This window comes from Exophiala aquamarina, assembly GCF_000709125.1.
Source record: "Exophiala aquamarina CBS 119918 chromosome Unknown aczIA-supercont1.3, whole genome shotgun sequence".
In the NCBI taxonomy this organism is placed as follows: domain Eukaryota; kingdom Fungi; phylum Ascomycota; class Eurotiomycetes; order Chaetothyriales; family Herpotrichiellaceae; genus Exophiala; species Exophiala aquamarina.
Genome location: NW_013550585.1, coordinates 3,090 through 24,304, shown reverse-complemented (window position 1 = coordinate 24,304; position 21,215 = coordinate 3,090). Strand labels below are relative to the sequence as shown.

The window sequence follows — 21,215 nt, the reverse complement described above, 5'->3', positions numbered from 1 at the left end:
ATGGTGGCACCAATGCCCATGCAATCATTGATAGCACTGCTCAGTCCTTCTCGAGCATCGATCAACTTGATCCAAATCAAATTTCGAATGTGTCCACGCCAATTTTAGCTCGACCACGTTTGTTTATCGTCAGTGCCAGAGACGGACCTGCTCTTGACAGGATCAGAGAGACTTTTACCGAGCATTTGGCGTCGGTTGAATCAAATGGCAGTTCTAAACTCATCAGGGGCGAAGCGAATTACCTGGGTGACTTGGCTTTCACGTTGAGTGAGCGTCGTACACGATGAAATTAGAAGGCCTTTGCTGTTGCTTCAACCGTATTTGAGCTACGCGAGCAGTTGTCAACAACTGCTGCTATCCAGGGTGCTCGGTCATCCAAGGAATCCAAAGTCGCATTCGTTTTTACCGGTCAAGGAGCGCAATGGGCAAGGATGGGCCTGGGGCTGCTCCAATATCCGGTATTACAGAAAGTGTATCTGACTCAGAGAGGCATCTGACAAACGAGCTTGGCTGCAACTGGTCTGTCCTCCACGAACTCCAACTCAGCGGCTCAGACAGCAACACAACTCGCAAGAATCAGTCAACCTATGTGTACGATTTTACAAGTTGCACTGGTGGATCTGCTTACATCATGGAATGTTAGACCTTCAGGAGTTGTCGGTCATCCTAGTGGTGAGATATGTGCAGCCTATGCCTATGGAGCTATATCGCGTGAGGAAGCGTTGGAAATTGCGTACTGGCGTGGCAAATTGTGTTCCGAACTAAAGAGTGATGCACCCGAATTGAAAGGTTCCATGATGGCTGTCGGCCTATCGAGAAAAGCAGCAGAAGATTACATATCAGGCGTCCAAACTGGAAAGCTCGTTGTTGCTTGTGTCAACTCACCTTCCTCGGTCACTCTTTCTGGAGATGGAGCGGCTATTGACGAGCTCCATGAAGTCCTCAAGAGCAACTCGGTGTTCGCGAGGAAGCTGAAAGTTGAGAACGCATATCATTCTCATCACATGGAGCGAATTGCAGAAAAGTACCTGACTTATATTTCGGGAGTGACCGTTAGAAAGCCAGAAGGTGGTGACAATATCATATTTGCGTCCTGTGTTGCGGGGAAGATCGTCCTGTACTCAGACCTCGAACCCGAATGCTGGGTGAAGAACCTGGTATCACCTATTCTATTCTCCGATGCTGTCGAAGCAATATTCAAGAATTCACCAAAACGCAAGCGCCGAGGGAGAGCCACTGAAGCACCTTTCGGTAATATACTGGAGGTTGGACCACATGCGCCACTTAAAGGTCAACTTCGCCAAATCCTGCACGCGCTGAAACTGGAAGACGTCAGTCATGCGTCAGTGCTCAACCGTGGACAAGGTGATGCTAATTCGGCTGTTGAGTGTGCGGGTATGCTTTACATTCACGGCATACCTCTGTCAATCCCCTCAATCAACGAGACTCAAACGAAGCGCCGGTCGCTAGACAGCCTCCCGCCATACTCATGGAATCATGCTCATAAATATTGGACCGAATCGCAACTGAGCAGAAATTATCGCTTTCGCGAGCATGGACGCCATGATCTGCTAGGATCCTTGGCTCTGGGGTACATCGAGCTCGAACCGAAGTGGAGAAACTTTCTTCGAGTGAACGAGAGCCCCTGGATTCGAGATCATGTTGTCCATTATACAATACTATATCCTGGTGCAGGTATACTCGCCATGCCTATCGAGGCGATGCCACAGATAGCTGACAAAGAAAGGACAATCGAAAACATCGAGCTTAAAGATGTGCATATCACGAAAGCCATTGTTGTTCCTGATGGTCAGATGGGCACGGAATCAGCTGCGGCGACCTAGATCTGATGGTGACCGCATGAATAACTGGTGGGAATTCTCAGTCCTTATATGTCTCGAAGGTCAAACACCCAAAGAAAATGGCTCTGGTTTGGTCATCATCAATTATAAGCCTGCCACCATCGATGATTGGGTCGCCAGAAGAACCATCAGAAAGAAGTGTTGAAACAGGAGTACCAGAAGTCCCTGACGACATGCAAGCGCCAGATCGACCCTTCTCAGGTCTACGAAACGACAAAACGCGCAGGCCTCGATTATGGAGATTCTTTCCAAGGCCTGATAGCAATATCAACAAGCAAGAGATGTGCTGTATGTGCGGTCCGCATTCCCGACACAAAAGCTACGATGCCCGCGAATATTGAAAGCCAGCACCTTATACACCCCACAACATTGGATGTAATTCTCCATTCCCTGCCTGTGGCACTTGGCGAAAATGGAGAGCTTGACTTTGATCATGCGGCAGTCCCCGTCTTCTGCGACAGTCTTATTGTCGCTGCAGATCTTCCTTCCGGAGCAGGATTAGAGTTCCGGGGCTTTTGCACTGCGCGAAGACTTGGTCCTCGTGAGATTGTTGCTGACATCTGCTATTCGGATTCTGCATGGACTGAGCCAAAAGTCTATATCCGAGGCCTCCACTGTCGTGAGTTACCAGGGGGGCAGTTCCCCCAAACACTGACTCTTTCAAGGCTCCGCTCGGGACGCTAGTGTGGAAGCCTGATATCCACTTTTCAACCCAACGATCTATGGAGCAGTACGTCTACGCAGAGCATTCTGATGTGACAGTCTTGGTCAATTGTGCAAGGTACGTAAGCTCCGAACAGGGAGATACTAAAGACTAAAGATGAATAGATCGTCGACCTAGTTGCGCATAAGAATCCAGACATTTCCATTCTACAGCTTGGTGCTTCTTTGGAATTAAGGACCAAGATCTTGTCGCTTCTGACTGATGGTAGCACTCAAGGTACTAAACGCTATTCGAAATACACGGTTGCTGTGATGGACTCTCCAGACGCTGAGAACAGTGCCACATCTTCTGAAAATTCAGATGAGTTGGTCAGCAAGCTTACGCTTAAAACAGGGTTATCCTTAGATGAATAAAGGATTGAATTATTGCCGATCGATCTTGTTATAGTTACGGCCGACTTTGGGTTACCTGGTCAGGCTACGGTATCACTCTGCGACATCGCAAACCTTCTAGGGCATGGCGGTATCGTAATTTGTTATCACGATTTGGAGAGTTCCTTGATCAGGTAGGCTGGTCGCTATCGTGAGAAGTACTTTACGCTGATACCCTGACACATACAGGTCGAGACACGAGCGGTCTCTCTTGGGTAAGTCCTTTAGTTCTCCTACCATGGGTTATTCGTGCTAATCGAGTGTCAAGATACAGTCGAGAGGCATTTTCGAGTCGTGAAACTTCAACACTAGCGCTGAGAGAATTTTCTGGGGTAGTCAAGACAGTCGGAAGAGATTGCCAAAGCTTCGGCCCTGGTGACTTAGTCTGCGGCTACGATGGCGGATCATATCGCTCCGTTTTCACAGTGGACGAATCGCAGTGCCAACGAATTCCTGCCGCAGGGTCATTTCAAGAAGCTGTAACTTGGTCGCTGACATTTGTGACTGCATATCAAGCCTTCATTAAAATCGGTCAGCTGAGAGCTGGTAACGTCATTCTCATCCAAGACGCATCTTCCGGTATTGGACAAGCAGCAATTCAAGTGGCTCTGGTGGTGAAGGCACATGTTTTCGCCACCGCTAGATCTGAGGCTGAAAGTCAATTGATCGAGAAGTATGAAATACCAACTCATCACATTTTCAACGAAACAGATCCATATCTCGCGGACACTATTGCCAGACTTATTGCAAACCGTGGCTTTGATTTGTTTTTCTCAATATCTCACGTAAAGGTGATGGACTACGGAAACTATGGAAGGTGGTTGCCCCTTCATTCGGAAATCTCGTTCATGCTGGCGATATTGATCATGAAAATGAATGTCCTGGACATTGGCCCGTTCTAACGCGGATGCAGATTTTCGATTGTTGACTTGGCGCTCTTGCATCGGAGCAACTTGACACAATTGGCTGACGTAGCAAAGGAGTTTGCTTCATTTGCTATCTAGAGCAACGTCTAGCCTCTGGAGTCTCTCTATATCTTCTCAGTTGCGAAAGTGGCAGAGGATTTTAAGTCACTTGACAGTGGTTTACCCGGGAAAACAGTCTTCACATTCAATAAGAAGAGCGAGATCCCAATCCGCGCGAGTTCGATGCATCCTTTGACCCTCGACAAGAATGCTTCTTACATGCTGGTCGGTGGTATGGGAGGCCGGGGACGAAGTCTCGCTAGATTTCTCGTTGGGCATGGGGCTCGCCATCTGATATTCATATCACGATCTGGACCCAAGTCAGCACAAGCACCATCCATGGTACATCAGCTACACAGCCTAGGAGCCTCTGCATATGTGTACGCCGCCGACGTAGCGGACCAAACAGCCATGAGCAGAGCCCGATGGCTATTACTATAATGCTTATATCCACTAATTATTATAGTAGCCGGGATTCTCTTGGCTTAGGTAATAATAGTGGTTGCCTAATTACCTTGTTTTAACGCTACCCGGTTTTATGTCTAGCGTGGGGGCTGCTGCGTGGCTCGAGCGGTTTTCTTAGTTAGCTTAATCGTCGATAGAAAACAACGACCTGACTATATTAACGAATTTTCATCGTTGTCGTCAATTATAATCATCACATCACCTTACTAGAACTCCGATAGACAGATTATCTCACCTAGTATGGTCTTTCACGGGTTCAGTGGAGGGTGTAAAACCTGTCTCAAAAGGCGTCTCAAGGTATGTGTCAACACCGAGCGGTGTAGGAGATGCAAATATATACGAGCTCGTCCTACTCTAGACAATGATAGTTTTTGACGAGCCTATAGTGTGATGAGAGTAGACCTACTTGTACTAGATGTATAAAATCAAACCGAGAGTGCTTGGGCTATCGGGATGCATCAACTCTTCTCTTTCGGGATCAAACTCTGAGCACAGCTCGAAGAGTGCAACTCAGGGCCACTACATCTACACCGTCCTCTAAGAGTGACGGTAATTCAGATTCAGCCAATCATTCAACCACCAGTAGCTCAATTCAAGAGTCTATCGCCGATAGTAATACAAACATTTATCCTCGGGAGCAAGAGGCTATCGCAATTCTTCTGAAGCGAATCGCTTTAGCCACGGCAGATTCCGATGCTTGTCAAGGGCCTGTGGCCTCGTTGCCACTTCTCTATTCCCTAGCTAACAAGGATTCGGCGTTACATTGCGCTATGCTAGCACTGGCTATTCATATTTACCCAGGTGATGCTGCTAAAAGACGCGAGGTCCAATCCCAGGTGTGGATTAAGTATGGACAGGCTCTGGAAAAGGTTAACCTAGCTCTAAGGGAATCTTCTACTGTTCAAACTAATGAAATACTTATGACGATACTTCTCTTTGGCATTATCGAAGTAAGTAATCCGCGCAATGCAATTGGTTAGATGCGAATAGCTAATCTCAATCCCCCTCTACTTCCACTCACAAATTCTAACCGTTAAGTCCTAGAGTCTCACAGCAACATCTGATTCATTACCATCTCTAGCAGCTCATCATGATGCTATCGAGCTACTAATCAAAAATAGAGGAATATCTATTACGCGAGACGGTATTAGTATCGGTATATTATTTGGCATTCGATCTCAACTGGTTAGTCTCTGTCTGTTTTCCCTTTGAATTAGATAGGCAACGAGCTAATTACAGAAGGCTATAAACCACGCCCTCAGATCGATTCCATTCTTTGACCCAGTAAATGGTCATAATCTGACTTGGGATGATGTGCCCGAGCAGATTAGATTTAATCCAGTTCATACGCTCACCACTGCAAGTATCCCTGTAGCGAATCTACGAGTACTAGCAGACGAAATTCTGTACGAACCTAAGTCAGAAATCAATATTCACCGTGTCCGAGATCTTATTGATCAATGCAAAGCTACGGATAATGCTCTTACTGAATGGCGTTCTACTCTCCCTGGTTCCTGGGGTTTCATGGCAATTGAAAATAAGAAACTGACCATTCAGAAGTTTCGCAATCTCGAATTTAAAACGTGCCCTTGGCTCGCTCAAGGCCTCGTTTACCGAGACATCTGGTTTGCTAATCTACACAATACCTATTTTATGTTTCGAGCTTTGCTTCAGTCAATTATTTTGAGATGTGTTGTTTGGATGAGTGGCAGTATTGCCGCCGATCAGATTGCTGATGAAGCTAGCTGGGCAGGTCTCTCACTTGACCTTAACTCAGAATTTACCCAAGCGAAGGAGGAAATATTGAAGACTTTTCAATCAATCTGTGGGTCGGTTGCTTTCCTGTTGGGCGCAAGTCCGAATGTGCGATTATTTCCAGATTTGCAACTCCCATTCAGATGTCAGACGTCTGAACTCGGGCCTCCTTTACTTATCAGGCCTCTATTTGTGGCGCAGTCAGTTATTGTGGCTCAAGGATATCAGAGATCATGGGTAGCGTCAATCCTCCTCAGCATTGGAACAAGTTATGGCATCGGCATTGCCCGACTAATTGCAAAGGCAAAAGGATTCAATGGCCAACCCTTGTTTTGCGCTAGACTCCCCTTGAAGTTGAGACATAGCTCCGCAAACGTCTTCGATGGCCTTGCAGACGAAGAACTATTGGGAGAATAGTAAAATCCTGCCTCAGGCAAAGACTGGCGAATAAATTTTGGTTACCATTAAGAGCAGGCCTGTAAGATCCTGCCTACTCTCTGGCAACGCTAATAATCAAGCGAAGAGATGACCTACTTGTCTAAGCGAACAGGCAAGAGGAACAAGAGATAGCGATAATGGGTTGGTCGAGGCGACACGCGTTTGACAAAAGATTCGCTGGAGGAATAGTTCAACCAAACCATGTCCCGATCGGGCTAGCGTTCCGAGCGCACCCTTTGTGACGCCAATGAAAAGCGACCTCTTCTCGACTGGAGACAACCCTTAGCGGTGTCTCATCCTAGTTCAGCTTGTTCTACATATAAAGTCTCTACGGATTCCAGTCATGCTAAGTTCTCTCCCACTTCATGTATTCCCTCTGCCGGTAAAAGCCGCCAACTATTTCATCTTACAGATATTCATTCTCAATCCAACACACCAATCATGTCTGGAGACTTCGTCCCATTGACAGGACGGCTTGTTTCAAGAGACAACCTTACATCCTTCATGGAGGATCATGCGGGTAAAACACCTCAGAAGTGGGCAGTTGAAGGCCGATACTACTATTCACCTTCCTTTGCTGCTGCTGCCGTATTTTTGGCCGTTTATATCTTGGCAACAATTATCAATCTCGGCCAATTTTTCTTTTACAGATCATGGTTTTGGTGGCCTATGGTATTGGGAGTTGCCAGTAAGTATGGCCATCTTTGTTATTAATCGCATGCTTCTCCTTTGTCGCACTGTTTTCACTATCTCTGACTCCTCTGTCTACGTGTACTAGTGGAGTTAGTGGGCTACGCTGCTCGCGCAGTCTCCACCAAGAACCTGGACGATCGAGTCGGCTTTATTATACAGATGGTATTCATCCTGGTGGCACCCGCTGTTATGGCCGCCTCCTGTTACATGGCCTTCGGTCGGCTGGTCCTTTGGATCATTCCCCCTCGGTTCCAATCATTTAGGCACTTATGGCTGCCAGCAAGAAGAATAACGCCTCTGTTCGTTGGGTTTGACGTCTTGAGTTTCTTTATTCAAGTCGTCGGGGGTGTCATAGTGTCTAATGCAGACACCTTGAGCAGACTCAACCTTGGCAAGAACATTGTCCTAGTCGGCCTCGGCGTCCAGCTTGCCACATTTGGCTTTTTCGTTATCGCCACTACACGTCTGACTATTCTGCTACGAACACAATTAAAAAATGAATCTCTCCCGAAGAACAGGAACTGGACCGTGCTCCTAATTTATATCAACACTGCTAGTGGCCTTATCCTCCTTCGGTCAGTCTACCGTTTTATCGAATATGCTATGGGTTTACCAAACTATCTTGCTAGTCATGAAGTGTTCTTTTACTGCTTGGACGCGTTCATCATCTTGACTGTGGTTACGGGGTTTATTTGTATCCACCCAGGTCAGTATATCCCGTATATTAAGCTCCGACGAAGGGCGCCGGAATTTTCCTCAAACGTGGACAAGGGGTTATTTAAGAGAGTTGCAAGGGGAGGCCCTCAGGGAGTTGTCGAAATAGCGGAACATAGTATAAGGGTAGGAAACTCCACTTAGGTTCTAGCTCCTTTGGGCAACCCTCAAGGGCTTACGGACCTATTTCCTGACACCTGTTGTCCGGTGCTAGACTGCTAAGACTAGGTTGGTTGTTATCCAGCATTCAATCACATTGGATTTCTGCTGGAGCATCGGGAAGGGCTGGAGACTATGATTTACAAAAGGGGGTACACAATTTTATACATCTAGTAATGAGTAGTGACTATAGTTTCTATCGAAAACTAGATGGTACTTACGCCGCACGATTCGGAAGCCGTACTCTGTCTCTCCGTCCAACCCTGAAGTCATACTTTTTAAGCTGACCCTGGGCTGGTATTGAATCATTACCCGACGCCTAAAAGCGGTAGCAAGAATGTGGTCCCTAAAGCGTTGTCAAGGTCTCGCGCTCAATCTTGTGGAATCTCGCTAAGAGATGTCGTTGGTCTGTGTTGGGTATATTGTGTCCGTAAAACTGGTCCGTGAGCCCTTGCCTTCTGCTTCTTGCGCTCGTGCCGTATGATGGTCAAGACCGGTGTAGCGTCTAGGTGCACGTGGCCTTGAATGTGGATCCTGAACAGCAACCCATACCCTTTAGCCCGTCCTAACACCGAGTTCTGCGCCAGTCCGGCGGCATGCACCCACCAAGACCCTGCTTTGCGATAAGGGGGTCTTTGGGTGCCGCACTATAGTCTCTAGACAAATGGTCCCTGGAATAAGCCTCTACAACCCTTTGCTCGGGTCTTCGCCGAACAGGATGATTCTGACGCTGCTTGAAAATAATGGCACTGCTCGAGAACCGCACCAGCGAAAAACTAGAGGAAGATCCAACCACCGACAGCCTAGTCCAGTAACGAGCCACAAAGAGATATACGCGACGTCCGTGCATGCGCCCACGTTCTGCTAAATGTCCATGATGGTGTCAGCGCACCGCTCCCAGACTACTCGATTGACTCTTTTTGGGGCAAGTCTCTGGGGACAATAACAGTGGTTGACCCTGAATCGAGACTGGTGTCACGAGTACGCTAAAGTCGTCGTGATCAATAGTGCCGGGGACTCGACAGATCGGTGACCAGCAGTAAATAGGTGAGTTTATTAGGCAGCTTTCTGTCACTTATTGAGGATGTTCGATCTTCACGGTCAATATCGGATCGCCTTTCCGCCTCCCTGGCCCGTCCGACCAGTAGAGGGAGGCATGGAACCATCTGTTCGAGACCATTTTCTCTCTCGCAAGGGGCGGCCATATTTAGCGGTCTACTTTGCGGTGGTTGCCGGCTGGCTCTGTTCGGAGGTCGCGTGTTTAGTACGATTATAGAACGAGAGTAACTATTCTATACTCTTTTCGGATCGATAACCGTTTTTTGAACTCCGCTTTCCTCCTCTCAAGCACGGCAAGATTCCTTTAGCCGTTGAAGACCTCTGAGAAACATGTGGAGTGACTCTTACCTCGTCTGCTTATGAGCATCCATCTTTGGAACGTGTAGTAGTCTCTTAACACGCGATAGGTACCACACTCAACCCGCTAGAAGCGGTTGGACAATGGCTTCCTTCTTTGCAGCGTCTAGCCCGCTCTATCATTCCCGTATGTAGTGTGTTGAGGATTCAACTATCTAATGGTCCGATCAATAGTACTGACGACTGGTGGGACCCCCGACAACGGTAAGGAAAGAGTGTCATTCCATCTCTTGCCTGATTATCTTGAAGCACCCGAATGGCAGTAAAGCCACAGTAAACGGTTGAACTGCAAAGGGGTGCCGATGATATAAATTGAGGGCCACCAGCTCTGGGAGATAGGTTAACGGGTATCACCCAAGGAGTTGGAAAAGCTTCATACTGTCTGATTTCGTCCTGTCTTGCCTCACTTCTAGAAGCTCTCCTTATAGATCCAAGACCTGCATCATGGATTCCACTGCGTACTCTCCCCGTGCAACCTCCTCGGCTTCTGAGGATTCGATCCAAGGCTTCGACTGGATTTACTCAACTGATCCGAATCGGCCACGGTCCTCACCAGAGTCAATCTCTTCGATTGACTCTTCGTCGTCCATCACTTCTGGCCCTGTTTGCATTGTCGGCGTGGGTTTCGTCGGAGAAACCCTCCTCAAGGAATTCAGCCATGTACATCCAACGATTGGTTTTGACGTCTCCGAAAGCCGCATCAAGGAACTTCAAAACTCTTACACTGGGGCCAAATATTTGACACTGACAACAGATGAGAACGTGCTAGATCAGGCCCAGCACTATCTCATCTCGGTTCCTACACTATTGAAGGCCGACCACTCGGTCGACTGGTCACATCTCAAGTCTGCCCTATCGACGGTCTTTCGTCATGCAAGACCAGGTAACACTATAGTCATTGAGAGCAGTGTCTCTGTCGGCATGACTCGCGAGCTCTTTGAATCTGTTCGGGATACCTATATCTGTGGCATGTCCCCCGAGCGCGTTGATCCGGGACGTACATTTCCCGCAGCTAGTGAGATCCCCAAAATCGTCTCGGGCTTAACTCCTGGGGCACTGAGCGTAATCACCGATCTCTACTCCAGTGTGTTCAAGACCGTTGTTCCCGTCTCATGTCCCGAAGTCGCCGAGATGACCAAGCTCTTTGAGAATTGTTACCGCATGGTCAACATTGCTTATGTCAATGAAGTCAGCGACGCATGTCGTACAATCGGCATCGACCCAAACGAGGTGATTGATGCTGCTTCGACCAAACCATACGGCTACCAAGCTTTTCGTCCTGGACTGGGCGTTGGTGGACATTGCATCCCAGTCAACCCTTCATATCTCCTCCAGACGTGTCCTGACTTGCCAGTCTTGAAACAATCCACTAAGATCATGAGAGAGAGGCCTCACAAACTGGCCCAAGAATTACACGGGCACTATACGTCGTCAAGGCTGGCGTCAACCGATCTACTTCCACGAGTCCTACTAGTCGGTGTTTCATTCAAGCCCGGTCAGTCTATTCTGTCGAATTCACCAGGCCTTGCGTTCGGTAAGGAGCTGGCGAATTGTGGCTGCGACCGGTTAGCATTTTATGACCCACTGGTTCCACAACACGCTGTCCCCTGGATGGAAAAGCTGGAGGATGCCGATTTCAACCTTGAGTCTCTGGCTTCAGACTTTGATTTGGTTGTCATCTGCTGTAGGCAAATAGGCGTTGACTATAATGTTTTGAAAGGCATTCCCGAAGAGATGTTATGGTCGTACTAATCGTATTGACTGGCCGAATAGAGGCCAGTGCTTGCAGTCGCTTTTAGTAGCATAATGGCGACTGGGGCAAAAAGAGGTCAGAGGAGGAGTTTTGCGTCCGCTCGTTCTTCAGCACAGGAAAAATTCTTCAGGAATGCATGGGCGTAGACAGAAAAGATTGGGTCAAGAGGGCAAATTTTCCTCTTAGTCTTCACTCTAGATTGACAGGCTCTATCAGGACTAGCTAACAGTACGTCAATTGTGACAGAAAGCAATCTGCAATACCTATTATGTGAAAAATGGATATTTTCTCTGTAAGCGAGGTTGATGTGGCCTGTCGATCTCCACACCTATGCGAAAACGTGGAGTCAATAGTGGATTGGAGTTGGTACTTGCATCTTGCTCAAGAAGTGGGATCCTGTCAAAAATAACGCTCTAGAGGTCCGGGGTGACGATGAAAGAGTCTCAGGGGCTGAATGTATGATAGCCCCAATGTTTTTCACCGGAAAATCCCTTGTGAGTAGACCATCACTAGTATGTGTGCCGCGACGTGTATAACTCAGCATATATTAAATGATAGGGAAAAGCACTCGATATTATCACACTTCACCTTTTAGATATAGGTACATACCATAATTTCGATATGTTGCTTAGGAGGCTTCGTTAATTGTATTCTCCGTGGGAACCCTCCCCGGTCGAGAGGCAGAAGTTGTCCGAAGGCCAGCCTCTGGTGGAGTCACTGCCTTAGGTTGAGTCTCTTGATTCACCGGCATTTGTTGAGCCCCTCTCGGGTCCGTACTCTTGGAATGTATCACAAGCTCGATCACCTGTTCGTCCTCAATTATGGACAGATGGCGAACAGCAAAATATCGAGCGTAGGCGAAGGCTGAGTAGTAGCTGTGATAATATTAGCGGTCTGCCAACTGGGATGGATACCTTTGGCTGTAAAGACTCACGCAGAGATAATGTTCATAAATCGGAGTACAAATTTATACGGCATGTAATAAAAGATTACAACTTTTCGAGAGACCATCTCTCCCTTTTTGCGTAAAATCACCTAAAAGAAATAAATAATGGGTCCCTAAATCACTGACAGCTCTGCTTTCAATTCGAGGCTGACCTACCTCGTTAAATATGATGGCGATAGTAAAGTACATGCCTATGATTATTCCAGTGATCAAGGCGGCGAACTCTGGTTCGATCATGAATGCGAGTACCAGAAGGATAGGACCCACCACGTAAAGCATTGTACAATAAAGCTGTGGAGGTAAAATGACATGTTAATACCGGTATTGTTCATGGATACAAGTGGGAAAGAGAAGGAGAAAAGGGCGCAACGGGGAAAGTTCCATACCTCTTGAAAAGTATATACCTTGTCGCCAACTGAGTAAATGCCCAAGTTCCAGTCGAAGAGTAGATGTTTCACGCTGTGCCAGACTCGGAAGATAAAGAAGAAGTTCCACCGATAGAACCGCTGTTTGTAAACTGTCATCTCGCCAAACCCACCTCGTGCACCGGCGCCGACAAATAGCCCAGAGGGGACTTCGGTTTCGACAAGAACAGAAGAACACATGAGGATTCTTCCCCCGAGAGTTCGACAAACCAGTCCAAAAAACCAGTCCTCAGAGATTTTGAAACCCGGATGATGTCGAAAACACTTGAGGATAAAGTCGCGGTCCCACAACGCAATGGCTCCATGAGCGAATGTGGCCGTTCCCCAGGTTGCCATCCACTTCCTGGCCATGCCGGACAATTTGTACTCCATGTCCTGGAGTTGCTGAACAATGCTCCCTTTGGTTCCGTCAGGGCCGACAGCTTTGATAGTATATCCTACGCACTTCACCAGCCCCTTTTTATGGCCGGGCTGTATCCGGTCGGACACAATGGGGAACCCCGGTGGAAGGGCACAGTCGTCATCAATCATGAGCACGTACTGAAATCCGTGTGCTGCATAGACTCCTACAAACTGAGCCACGATCTTCGAGCCCATAGGGACCCAGACATGATTGACACCATATGGGCGACAAACGTCCTCCGTATTGTCTAAAGGGGTCATGCTGTTTCCGTTGGCAACCACGAAGATGTTCTGTGGAGGGAAGATCTGCAGGGCGGCTTCGAGGGTACGCCCAATGATCTCGGCAGACTTGTAGCAAGCAATAATCAGTGCTGTGCTGCTGTTTTTCTCCAGGCAAGCTTGGAGATCTTCTGGTCGTGGCGGCGTTGGATCAGGCTCATATTGTACAAAGAGAGTACCAATAGCATAACTAGAAAGGTTTGTTAGTACGGCAAGCCAAAACATGGTGTAAGCCTGAGTTAGGAGCTCACAAAAAAGCAACGGCAATGAAGATAGCACAACCACCCCTTACAACGAGTTTATACTTCATTGCCCACCTGAATACTTCTCGTCAGTGACTGGACCATTGAAGTAAAAGATCAAGAAAAGGGTGCTACTGTACCATAGCCAATAAACCGATCCATTCCACAATGGGACTCCCACAAGCACAAAATAGATTATGCAACCCAATAAAAGGTAGATTGAATACTGGAATAGTATCTGGGCAAACCTGCTCCTTTTCTTCCCTCTAAATTTAACTCGTCTAGAATTATAATACCTCTCCAAACTTCGAACGCTTGCTCGACTGGCGGCTCTTTGGAGGGTGGCTTCGACGCCCGGTTCCTCCACAATTCGGTCTCCCACAATGGTGGCAATTTGGGGTAGAGCAGTGAGGAATCTTGATTCTTCAGCAAATGGGCTTGCAGTGACGGTAGCATTGCGGATGTCTGGTAATTGCACCTTCTGGTCCAAAGAAGAAATCGTTGACTGGGGCAATGAATGTGACCGTGACCGTCGAATGTCGAGGCTCCGGCCACCATCAGCAAGGACTGCATCTTCGGGGATTGGTAAAGAGCTCAGTGGAAGCGAAAGGCGTCTCGGGCTTCCGGGACTGAGACTGAGGGGTGGCTTCATACAGCCACTTCCCAGGCGCCTCTGTTCCTCGCGACGAGAGCCGGCTTCCAAGTCCATCCAATCTTGCCAGTCGATAGAGTTCACTCCCTTTTGCCTATAGTCCATTGCTTTGCCTTTGAACAGTTGTGTGAGGTCTCAAATACAAAACCAGTATCTAATTTTGCTGATGGACAGAACGATCTCAAATGAAGTATGACTACATGACCGCCATTGAGGCTGGACTTTACGGCGTCTTCCTAACAATGGCAATCAGTCAATGATGTGAATAGCGTCAGGATCCGGGGTCACTAGTCTACGGAGCTTGTAGGGGTTTCGAATCCATGCCATGTATCCATATTATAGTTAGAACATCTGGCCCCCACCCCAGTAGGAACCCATACATCTACTAGGTATCTGTGCGACAGGTGGACAGACTCGTGTCGCCCAGGCGATGCAGCAGCGAACTTTACGCTGGGCTGATGATGACACGCTAGACAAGGTCTACCATAAATGTCGCACTGCTGCACCAGGTAGATATGGGACACCACTTTCAAGATTCGTATGGCCGGACCTGGCTTCTACTCATCTGACAGGGTATATTTGGGGCTTGGACAACAATTCACTGGATTTTGGAAAATTCCCCGTAAATGAAGAGGGATCTTCTGACACCTGCCACTAATGCTACTAGTCTCGCACTAAGAAAGCCAGCAAACGTCAGACCACGGAGCATGGATACAAACACGATGAAGGTGTACGGAGATTGTTCTGCTATAGTTCATTGGTATTTGCCAGCACAAAGGCACGAGCCTCCCTTTGAACAGAAACAAGGCGAGGCGCAGTGCACAGACACATCCACGCAAGCGATGGGCCGTGCCCGAAAAAGTCACTCTGCGCCATTAAAGCTATTTGGAACTACATGCCAAAAACTAGGTATACACCCCATTTGAGCCGTAGTAGTGGGGGACACTGGGTGGACTAGTGAATCGACTCTTGGCTTTTCTATGGATATTATGTCAAGAGACTGCACGGCCTCAACACTACGAGTCAGGTTGGCCCGGTTTCTGTTCGCTGGTTTCAGTAACAATAGTCCAGTTCTAAGTAGTGTGTTTGCATCTCCCTAGAGACACCAGAGTAGAAAGCGAAGGTGCAATTGAGACAAAAGGCCCCAGAATCTCATCTGCCCAAGGTCAAATATAATCTCGCGTTCCTGTAAAGGAGCTTTTTTCACTTACCAGCGGCAATGTCACCTTTCTTTTTGGTGGTCTCCACGTTGCTGTACATTCAAAGCTACGCGTCGCAGATCTGCGAACGCCGTACTCGTCTTTTAGCAAGGGCATCGTCTTCCGAATGTGACTTGTATGTTGTCTCTGGCCAGGACAACCTTTTCGAGAACTATGCGTTCTCCGACTTTCGAAATCTAAGCAACTACAGCATCAATTGGCCGTCTTCAATCACGGCGGAGGAAGACCAGGGGGGGGAGAACATCACCTCAGCGTACTTTGCTCACCCGCCCTTCTCAGACCACTGGGAGATCCGACGGGGCATCAGAAATGCAGAGTCAGATGTCCCAATGATCTATTCGGCACAAAATGTCTACATCTCACAAGACCCTAGCTCGGACGGTTCTCAGACCTACTTGACGCTGCGGACTACCCGACTACAGGACTTTCAGAGCGTCGTCCAGCTCGTCAGCCGCCCCGACAACCTCTTGCACGCGAGCATGCGCACAAGGATGAAAATAATCTCCGACGGCAAAGATGGTGACAATGTTGCTGGAGGTGCGGTAGTTGGCTTCTTCACCTACGAGTCTGATACCCAGGAGAGCGACATCGAGGTTCTCACCAAACATCCGTCCGATATTGTCGAACTCTCAACCCAGCCGGCATCGTCAACCACCCCAGGAGCAGATGCCAGTGTCACGATCCCGAATGGCAAAGACTGGACAGAGTGGGTCGAATATCGAATGGACTGGTTTGCAGGCAGGAACATATGGTACCTGGACGAAGAAATGATGCTCAATAGCACCGACAGTGTTCCCACCGAGCCTAGCCAACTCATGTTAAACCTTTGGAGTAACGGTCAGTCATTCTCTGGCAGGATGCGGCCCGGGAGAGAGGTGTATGTTGCCGTGCAATGGATTGAGATAGCATACAATGTGAGCAACCAAGGCCAGAGCTTGAATCAGACCGACGGCCTGACGCAATGTTTGGTGGATTCAGTCGAAACAAAAGGCATCCCAGAGGTGATCCAGAATTCTAGTGTCACGCAGAGCGCAGTAAGCACGGCCTTGAAAATGTTTGGCACAATTGTGCTTGTTTTGATCGCTTGGTACTGTACCTGACGTTTTAGGGCAGTGCTTTCTCTAGATTTTGAATTTCTTGCTTCGTTCATAGACGTAAAAGCAATGCAAGTATACTAGCTATATGTTTTATGATCCAAGCTACGAACAGTGTCTGACTAAGTTAGGGCTTCTTCGTACGGTAGATACAAGACTTGACTAGGTATTAGGAAGAATATAACGATTCGTCGGACTATATTTAAAATCTAGGTAATAGATTACTAATGGAGCTAACTATAAATACTCCTATCTAGGGTAGTAAGTATTTAAGGGTTTGTAGAGGCGAAGTGGACGCGACCCTTCGATGTATAAGCAAGAGTAGGCTACTTGGTATTCGACATAGGTTCGGAAGTAGGCTCGCGGCCCTGACGGATATATTGTCGCATAAGATACAGGATCGAACATGCAGCTACTAAAAGTTTGATTTCACCTCTCCGGAATGGAATAGGCTTCGCCTCCACAACCCGGGACGCCCGGCTTGTGGAGAAGATATTGTGTTCCAGCAAAGCAGACCGCTTGTCTGATCTGTGTGGGGAAGTCAACCGGGTCATTCCAGTCACCTTGGTGTGGTCCGAAGCACTGAGTGCCATTGTCCGATCCAGTCGTGCTTGATCATTATTATACATACCTGACGCCGCTCTTCCCGAATCCGCTCAAAAAGAAGGTGGGCACGGAGAAATCTAACTCTTTATGAGCTCGGTAGGATTTTGTGCAACTGTGACGCGTACCATCTACTCAGTCATGACTCAGTTTACCACAGAACGGGACGCGGACGAGATCGAGTATGGCACAAATCTTGGTCACCTCCGTCTACGACACGTTGAGACCAATGACATTATCCTGATTCCAACGCCATCCAAGGACCCTGATGACCCTCTCAACTGGTAAGATGGACTCCAGCTTTTGATCTCCGGAATTTAACCCCCAGGTTAGGCCTAAGTCTCGGAAGATCTATTCGGCCATCCTAGTATGCTTGGCCATGTTCTTTTGCAACTTCCTCGCCGCTGGGCCAACGGTGGCAATTGTCGACATCACTATCGATTTCGAAAGAGTTGCTCCTACAGAGCCGGGCTTTCCAGCTGCCATTGCCAAAATCGCATACTTTTTCACCACCACTGCCCCACTTCAAGGCACTGGCAACATCGTCTGGATGCCGTTGATCGTTAAACATGGACGAAGGCCAGTATACATCATCTCCTTTATATGCTATACTATCACTGCAATCTGGGTCGGCGTCTCCAAGAATTATGCTTCCGAGATGGCTTCAAGGATACTCATGGGTTTCTTTGCCGGCGCTGGAGAATGCGTGGCTCCACTCACCATATCTGACATATTCTTTCTTCACGAAAGAGGCTTTTACATGGCGTGAGTGCTCAACCCAGGGAACCCACGCCTGAAAAGCTTGTTTTCGAGAATTGAGCTAACATAGTGCATAGAGTGTACACCGTTTCGCTGTCTGCTGGCGTCTCCGGGGGCATCATAGTCGCCGGATTGATCACCATCACACACTCCTGGCGCTATATTTACTATGTTGCCACAGCCCTCATCGGCGCTCTAACTATTCTCGTTTTCTTGACGCTGCCAGAAACATCGTACGTCCGCAACTCAGCCTATGGCCCAACCTCCCGCCTGGCTAGTCCGAAAGCCCCCATTGCCTTTGATGAAGAGAATAACACGAGGACCGAGAAGTCACACAGCAACCATCAAGAGAATGAGCACAAAATTAGCATCGACCAGGACACCAATAAGTCTCCAAGAGAGTTTTTTTTGCGTTCGCTGCGCGTGTTTCATGGAAGATTCACAAAGGAAAGCCTGTGGAAGATGGCCTACAGGCCTGTTATCCTTCTTGTGCTTCCACCTGTCCTTTGGGCCACCCTCGTCATGTCCGTCACCATTGGGTTTCTGGTCGCTATCACCTCCAACTTCGCCTCTGCTTTTGCAACCAACTACGGCTTCGAATCGTGGCAATCCGGCCTATGATTCGTCTCCGGAATGCTCGGCACACTGCTGGGAATACTCGGAGGCGGCTGGCTCTCTGACTGGGTAGCTGACTTCTTCACAAAACGAAACGGTGGAGTCAGAGAGCCGGAAATGCGTTTACCTGCCATGACCGTCGCACTCATCTGCTCACCTCTTGCGCTTGTCTTGTATGGCTGCGGCATCCAATATCGCTGGCATTGGATGGTGCCCACTATCGATCTGGGCTTATGTAAGTCTTGCTTAAGCCATCCTTTTCCATGGCCTCTACGCACCATCAAAGACACTGACATATTCTCAAAGTGAGCTTTGCCATAGCCCAAGGCACAAATGTTTCACTGGTCTACATCATTGAGTCCTACCGACCAATTGCTGGAGAGACCATTGTCACTCAACTAGCTTTCAAATGTTAGTCCATGACAAACTACGTAGGGCATTTCCCAAGATGGTATTATATTGCTGACGGGTTCCCTTAACAGCCGCCTTTGGCTTCCTTCTCTCCTTCTATACCAACCCCTGGATCGTGCAGGACGGCTATCGCGGAGCCTTTGGGGCTATGGCAGGTATTTCGTTTGGTGTCATCATTCTCTGGGTCCCCCTCTATATCTGGGGGCGACGGGTCCGTACTACTACATTGAGATGGACTGTGATTCAAGATCTCATCAAGTGGGATAATGACAGAGAAGTTGGAGAGTGACTCTAGTATCACAATGGGTGAATATTCCTTCTTGCTACCTCATCATAAAACAGCAAACAGAGACTTTACATGCCTCCGGCAGGTGTACCAGAGTGATTTGCGGACGCTTATCTCAGGGTTGTGCCCGAAACTTAGGAATTGCTCAGCATTTATACTGCAGGAAGTACTCGCAGTATGCCTATCGTGCCTAGCCGTAGCCTTCCAAAGTTTTCCATCGAACGCTGAGGACCCATGGAAACGTCGGTGGTCCTGTTATTCCCGTGGATGAGTGTTGCCTCAACATTGCAAGAAGCACTAACCACAACTTGCTCCTCCTTTAGCATAGGGACGGATGACGAAAGTTATCCCCATGCCAAAGGTTCCACTTGCTTCTTCTTGCAGATCGAACTTTTCGCGACCGTAACCTTGCTATACCTCTTTTACGCCTATATCAACCCAAATATCTCGTGACCAATTTCATAGACTAGAGTAGAGCTCTAGCTATGAAAATCGCTGCGAGACTTAATGTCGTCCTCGGCCTAAGTGCTCAAATTATTCTCCACCGTTTGGTGCTACTGGTGCATTAGTTTATCGAAGTAAGCCTCATAGATACCGATCTTAGCAGCTGCTCGCAGGGCATGGAATGACAGAGTATAAGTACTTCGGCAGACTGGGGGTGTCGATGGCCCTGCGCATAAGAGCTCCAGCGTCTTCGCCCATGATAGTCCCTGCAAAAATGGTAAATACCTAAAAAAGCTGGCAGAATTGCTCCAGCGTCAATGGACCGTCGCAGGATAGTCTCTGGTCAGCATCCCAGCAGTACGTGTTAACAGCTTCGATTAGCAACTGGGCCTGTTGCGATGCTCTCGAGCAATACAGTCGCGACCCGCGGCGGCATTGAGCGTGGCAGTATGCTACATTGTCAGGGCGACGGTGAGACTGTTGGACGCAACAATTCCATCCTTTGGTAGTAAGTTGGTAGTATTGCCATGGTGTTCAGGCTACCCTTTTCCTTACCACTCATTGACCCAGTCCCAAAAGGGCCAGGATTCGTCATCGAAGCGTCCAAACATACATTTGGCGCCGGTCCGCATAATGAATTGGTTCAAGGCTCCAACCATTGCGCCGAGATCCTGTCAGCTGAAGATCTCATCTGCAAAATAGTCGCAACGATCGCAGATCCTAACTCACAATACAGACTGAACTGGGGAACATTGATGTCTCTGAACCGGACCAGAAGGTGAATTTACACCAGGCCATCCTCCCAACGGCTTGCGTAGAGCCCATGTATTGTATTTTGTTCCGTGGCAGTTGATGGTCCCCAGGGAGCCGGTAGAAAAAGAGTATCTGTACACCTGTGTACATGGCGAACTGATTCTGTTCATAGAAATGACAGTCTTTGCAAGTCTCTTGCATGCAGCTTTGCATCGAGTTCAATGATACCTTCCACGTTTGGCATGAATTCTGCGTCAGCCGAACCTGGCTCGCAATGGGCAGAGGATAGTGCGTCTCGCGGAAAGTGAAAGAGGGGATGATGAGCTGCTGTGATACCGCCGTCAATGTCAATGAGTGAGAGCACTGGAACTAGACTCGTTCCAGCACGTTCTCGCCGTTATTTTGAGTGTATTCGTCAGCTAGGCCACAGAGAAGCTCATTTTCAGAGTCTGTCCGAACCCCTTTGAATCTGTCGCCCCAATACTACCTGATAGGGTTGGAGTGTGTTCGCGTTCATAGGGCTCAGCGCGAATGATGGAGCCTGCGCCGCCAGAGCCTACAGAAATCCTGTGGTCAAGAACACCCGACTGTATATCCACTATATCTGTCTGATCCGGTGCGACTGTTACGGTACCGCAGCGGTTGACAAGCAAGTCCCAGTCGTGCTTGTGAACCTCTCCAGCACGCTTGACTGTACTCTGGAATCCTAGTAGTTAATACTTTCTACTACATTCAATAACTAATTAGCATTCTGTATCTACCATATCTC

At 48.2% G+C, this 21,215-nt stretch overlaps 10 protein-coding genes across 10 annotated transcripts; 8 read left to right on the top strand and 2 right to left on the bottom strand.

Annotated features, from left to right (window-relative positions):
* Window positions 1-421: 421 nt before the first annotated feature.
* Window positions 422-1,844, top strand: A1O9_03610 (uncharacterized protein; the record flags this gene model as incomplete). The annotated part of the gene is made up of 2 exons (XM_013405903.1): window positions 422-638; window positions 688-1,844. The coding sequence occupies 2 exons, from the start codon at window positions 422-424 to the stop codon at window positions 1,842-1,844; spliced, it is 1,374 nt and encodes a 457-aa protein (XP_013261357.1).
* Window positions 1,845-2,186: 342 nt separating this feature from the next.
* Window positions 2,187-3,859, top strand: A1O9_03609 (uncharacterized protein; the record flags this gene model as incomplete). The annotated part of the gene is made up of 6 exons (XM_013405902.1): window positions 2,187-2,481; window positions 2,547-2,647; window positions 2,691-2,920; window positions 2,974-3,091; window positions 3,147-3,172; window positions 3,226-3,859. 6 exons carry the CDS (start codon window positions 2,187-2,189, stop codon window positions 3,857-3,859), a joined length of 1,404 nt encoding a protein of 467 aa, XP_013261356.1.
* Window positions 3,860-5,431: 1,572 nt separating this feature from the next.
* A1O9_03608 (uncharacterized protein) lies at window positions 5,432-6,478 on the top strand (the record flags this gene model as incomplete). The annotated part of the gene is made up of 3 exons (XM_013405901.1): window positions 5,432-5,586; window positions 5,650-6,092; window positions 6,129-6,478. Coding segments are annotated over 3 exons (948 nt in total), but the record flags the coding sequence as incomplete, so codon positions are not given.
* Window positions 6,479-7,021: 543 nt separating this feature from the next.
* Window positions 7,022-8,201, top strand: A1O9_03607 (uncharacterized protein; the record flags this gene model as incomplete). The annotated part of the gene is made up of 3 exons (XM_013405900.1): window positions 7,022-7,268; window positions 7,359-8,113; window positions 8,139-8,201. The coding sequence occupies 3 exons, from the start codon at window positions 7,022-7,024 to the stop codon at window positions 8,199-8,201; spliced, it is 1,065 nt and encodes a 354-aa protein (XP_013261354.1).
* Window positions 8,202-10,006: 1,805 nt separating this feature from the next.
* On the top strand, window positions 10,007-11,314 carry A1O9_03606 (uncharacterized protein; the record flags this gene model as incomplete). The annotated part of the gene is made up of 1 exon (XM_013405899.1): window positions 10,007-11,314. One exon carries the CDS (start codon window positions 10,007-10,009, stop codon window positions 11,312-11,314), a length of 1,308 nt encoding a protein of 435 aa, XP_013261353.1.
* Window positions 11,315-12,245: 931 nt separating this feature from the next.
* On the bottom strand, window positions 12,246-14,366 carry A1O9_03605 (uncharacterized protein; the record flags this gene model as incomplete). The annotated part of the gene is made up of 4 exons (XM_013405898.1): window positions 12,246-12,350; window positions 12,418-12,552; window positions 12,648-13,557; window positions 13,906-14,366. The coding sequence occupies 4 exons, from the start codon at window positions 14,364-14,366 to the stop codon at window positions 12,246-12,248; spliced, it is 1,611 nt and encodes a 536-aa protein (XP_013261352.1).
* A 1,114-nt stretch (window positions 14,367-15,480) lies between these two features.
* Window positions 15,481-16,581, top strand: A1O9_03604 (uncharacterized protein; the record flags this gene model as incomplete). The annotated part of the gene is made up of 1 exon (XM_013405897.1): window positions 15,481-16,581. One exon carries the CDS (start codon window positions 15,481-15,483, stop codon window positions 16,579-16,581), a length of 1,101 nt encoding a protein of 366 aa, XP_013261351.1.
* A 738-nt stretch (window positions 16,582-17,319) lies between these two features.
* Window positions 17,320-18,558, top strand: A1O9_03603 (uncharacterized protein; the record flags this gene model as incomplete). The annotated part of the gene is made up of 3 exons (XM_013405896.1): window positions 17,320-17,462; window positions 17,512-17,943; window positions 18,015-18,558. The coding sequence occupies 3 exons, from the start codon at window positions 17,320-17,322 to the stop codon at window positions 18,556-18,558; spliced, it is 1,119 nt and encodes a 372-aa protein (XP_013261350.1).
* Window positions 18,559-18,570: 12 nt separating this feature from the next.
* A1O9_03602 (uncharacterized protein) lies at window positions 18,571-19,252 on the top strand (the record flags this gene model as incomplete). The annotated part of the gene is made up of 3 exons (XM_013405895.1): window positions 18,571-18,787; window positions 18,859-18,963; window positions 19,035-19,252. 3 exons carry the CDS (start codon window positions 18,571-18,573, stop codon window positions 19,250-19,252), a joined length of 540 nt encoding a protein of 179 aa, XP_013261349.1.
* Window positions 19,253-20,524: 1,272 nt separating this feature from the next.
* On the bottom strand, window positions 20,525-20,758 carry A1O9_03601 (uncharacterized protein; the record flags this gene model as incomplete). The annotated part of the gene is made up of 1 exon (XM_013405894.1): window positions 20,525-20,758. A coding segment is annotated over one exon (234 nt), but the record flags the coding sequence as incomplete, so codon positions are not given.
* Window positions 20,759-21,215: the final 457 nt, after the last annotated feature.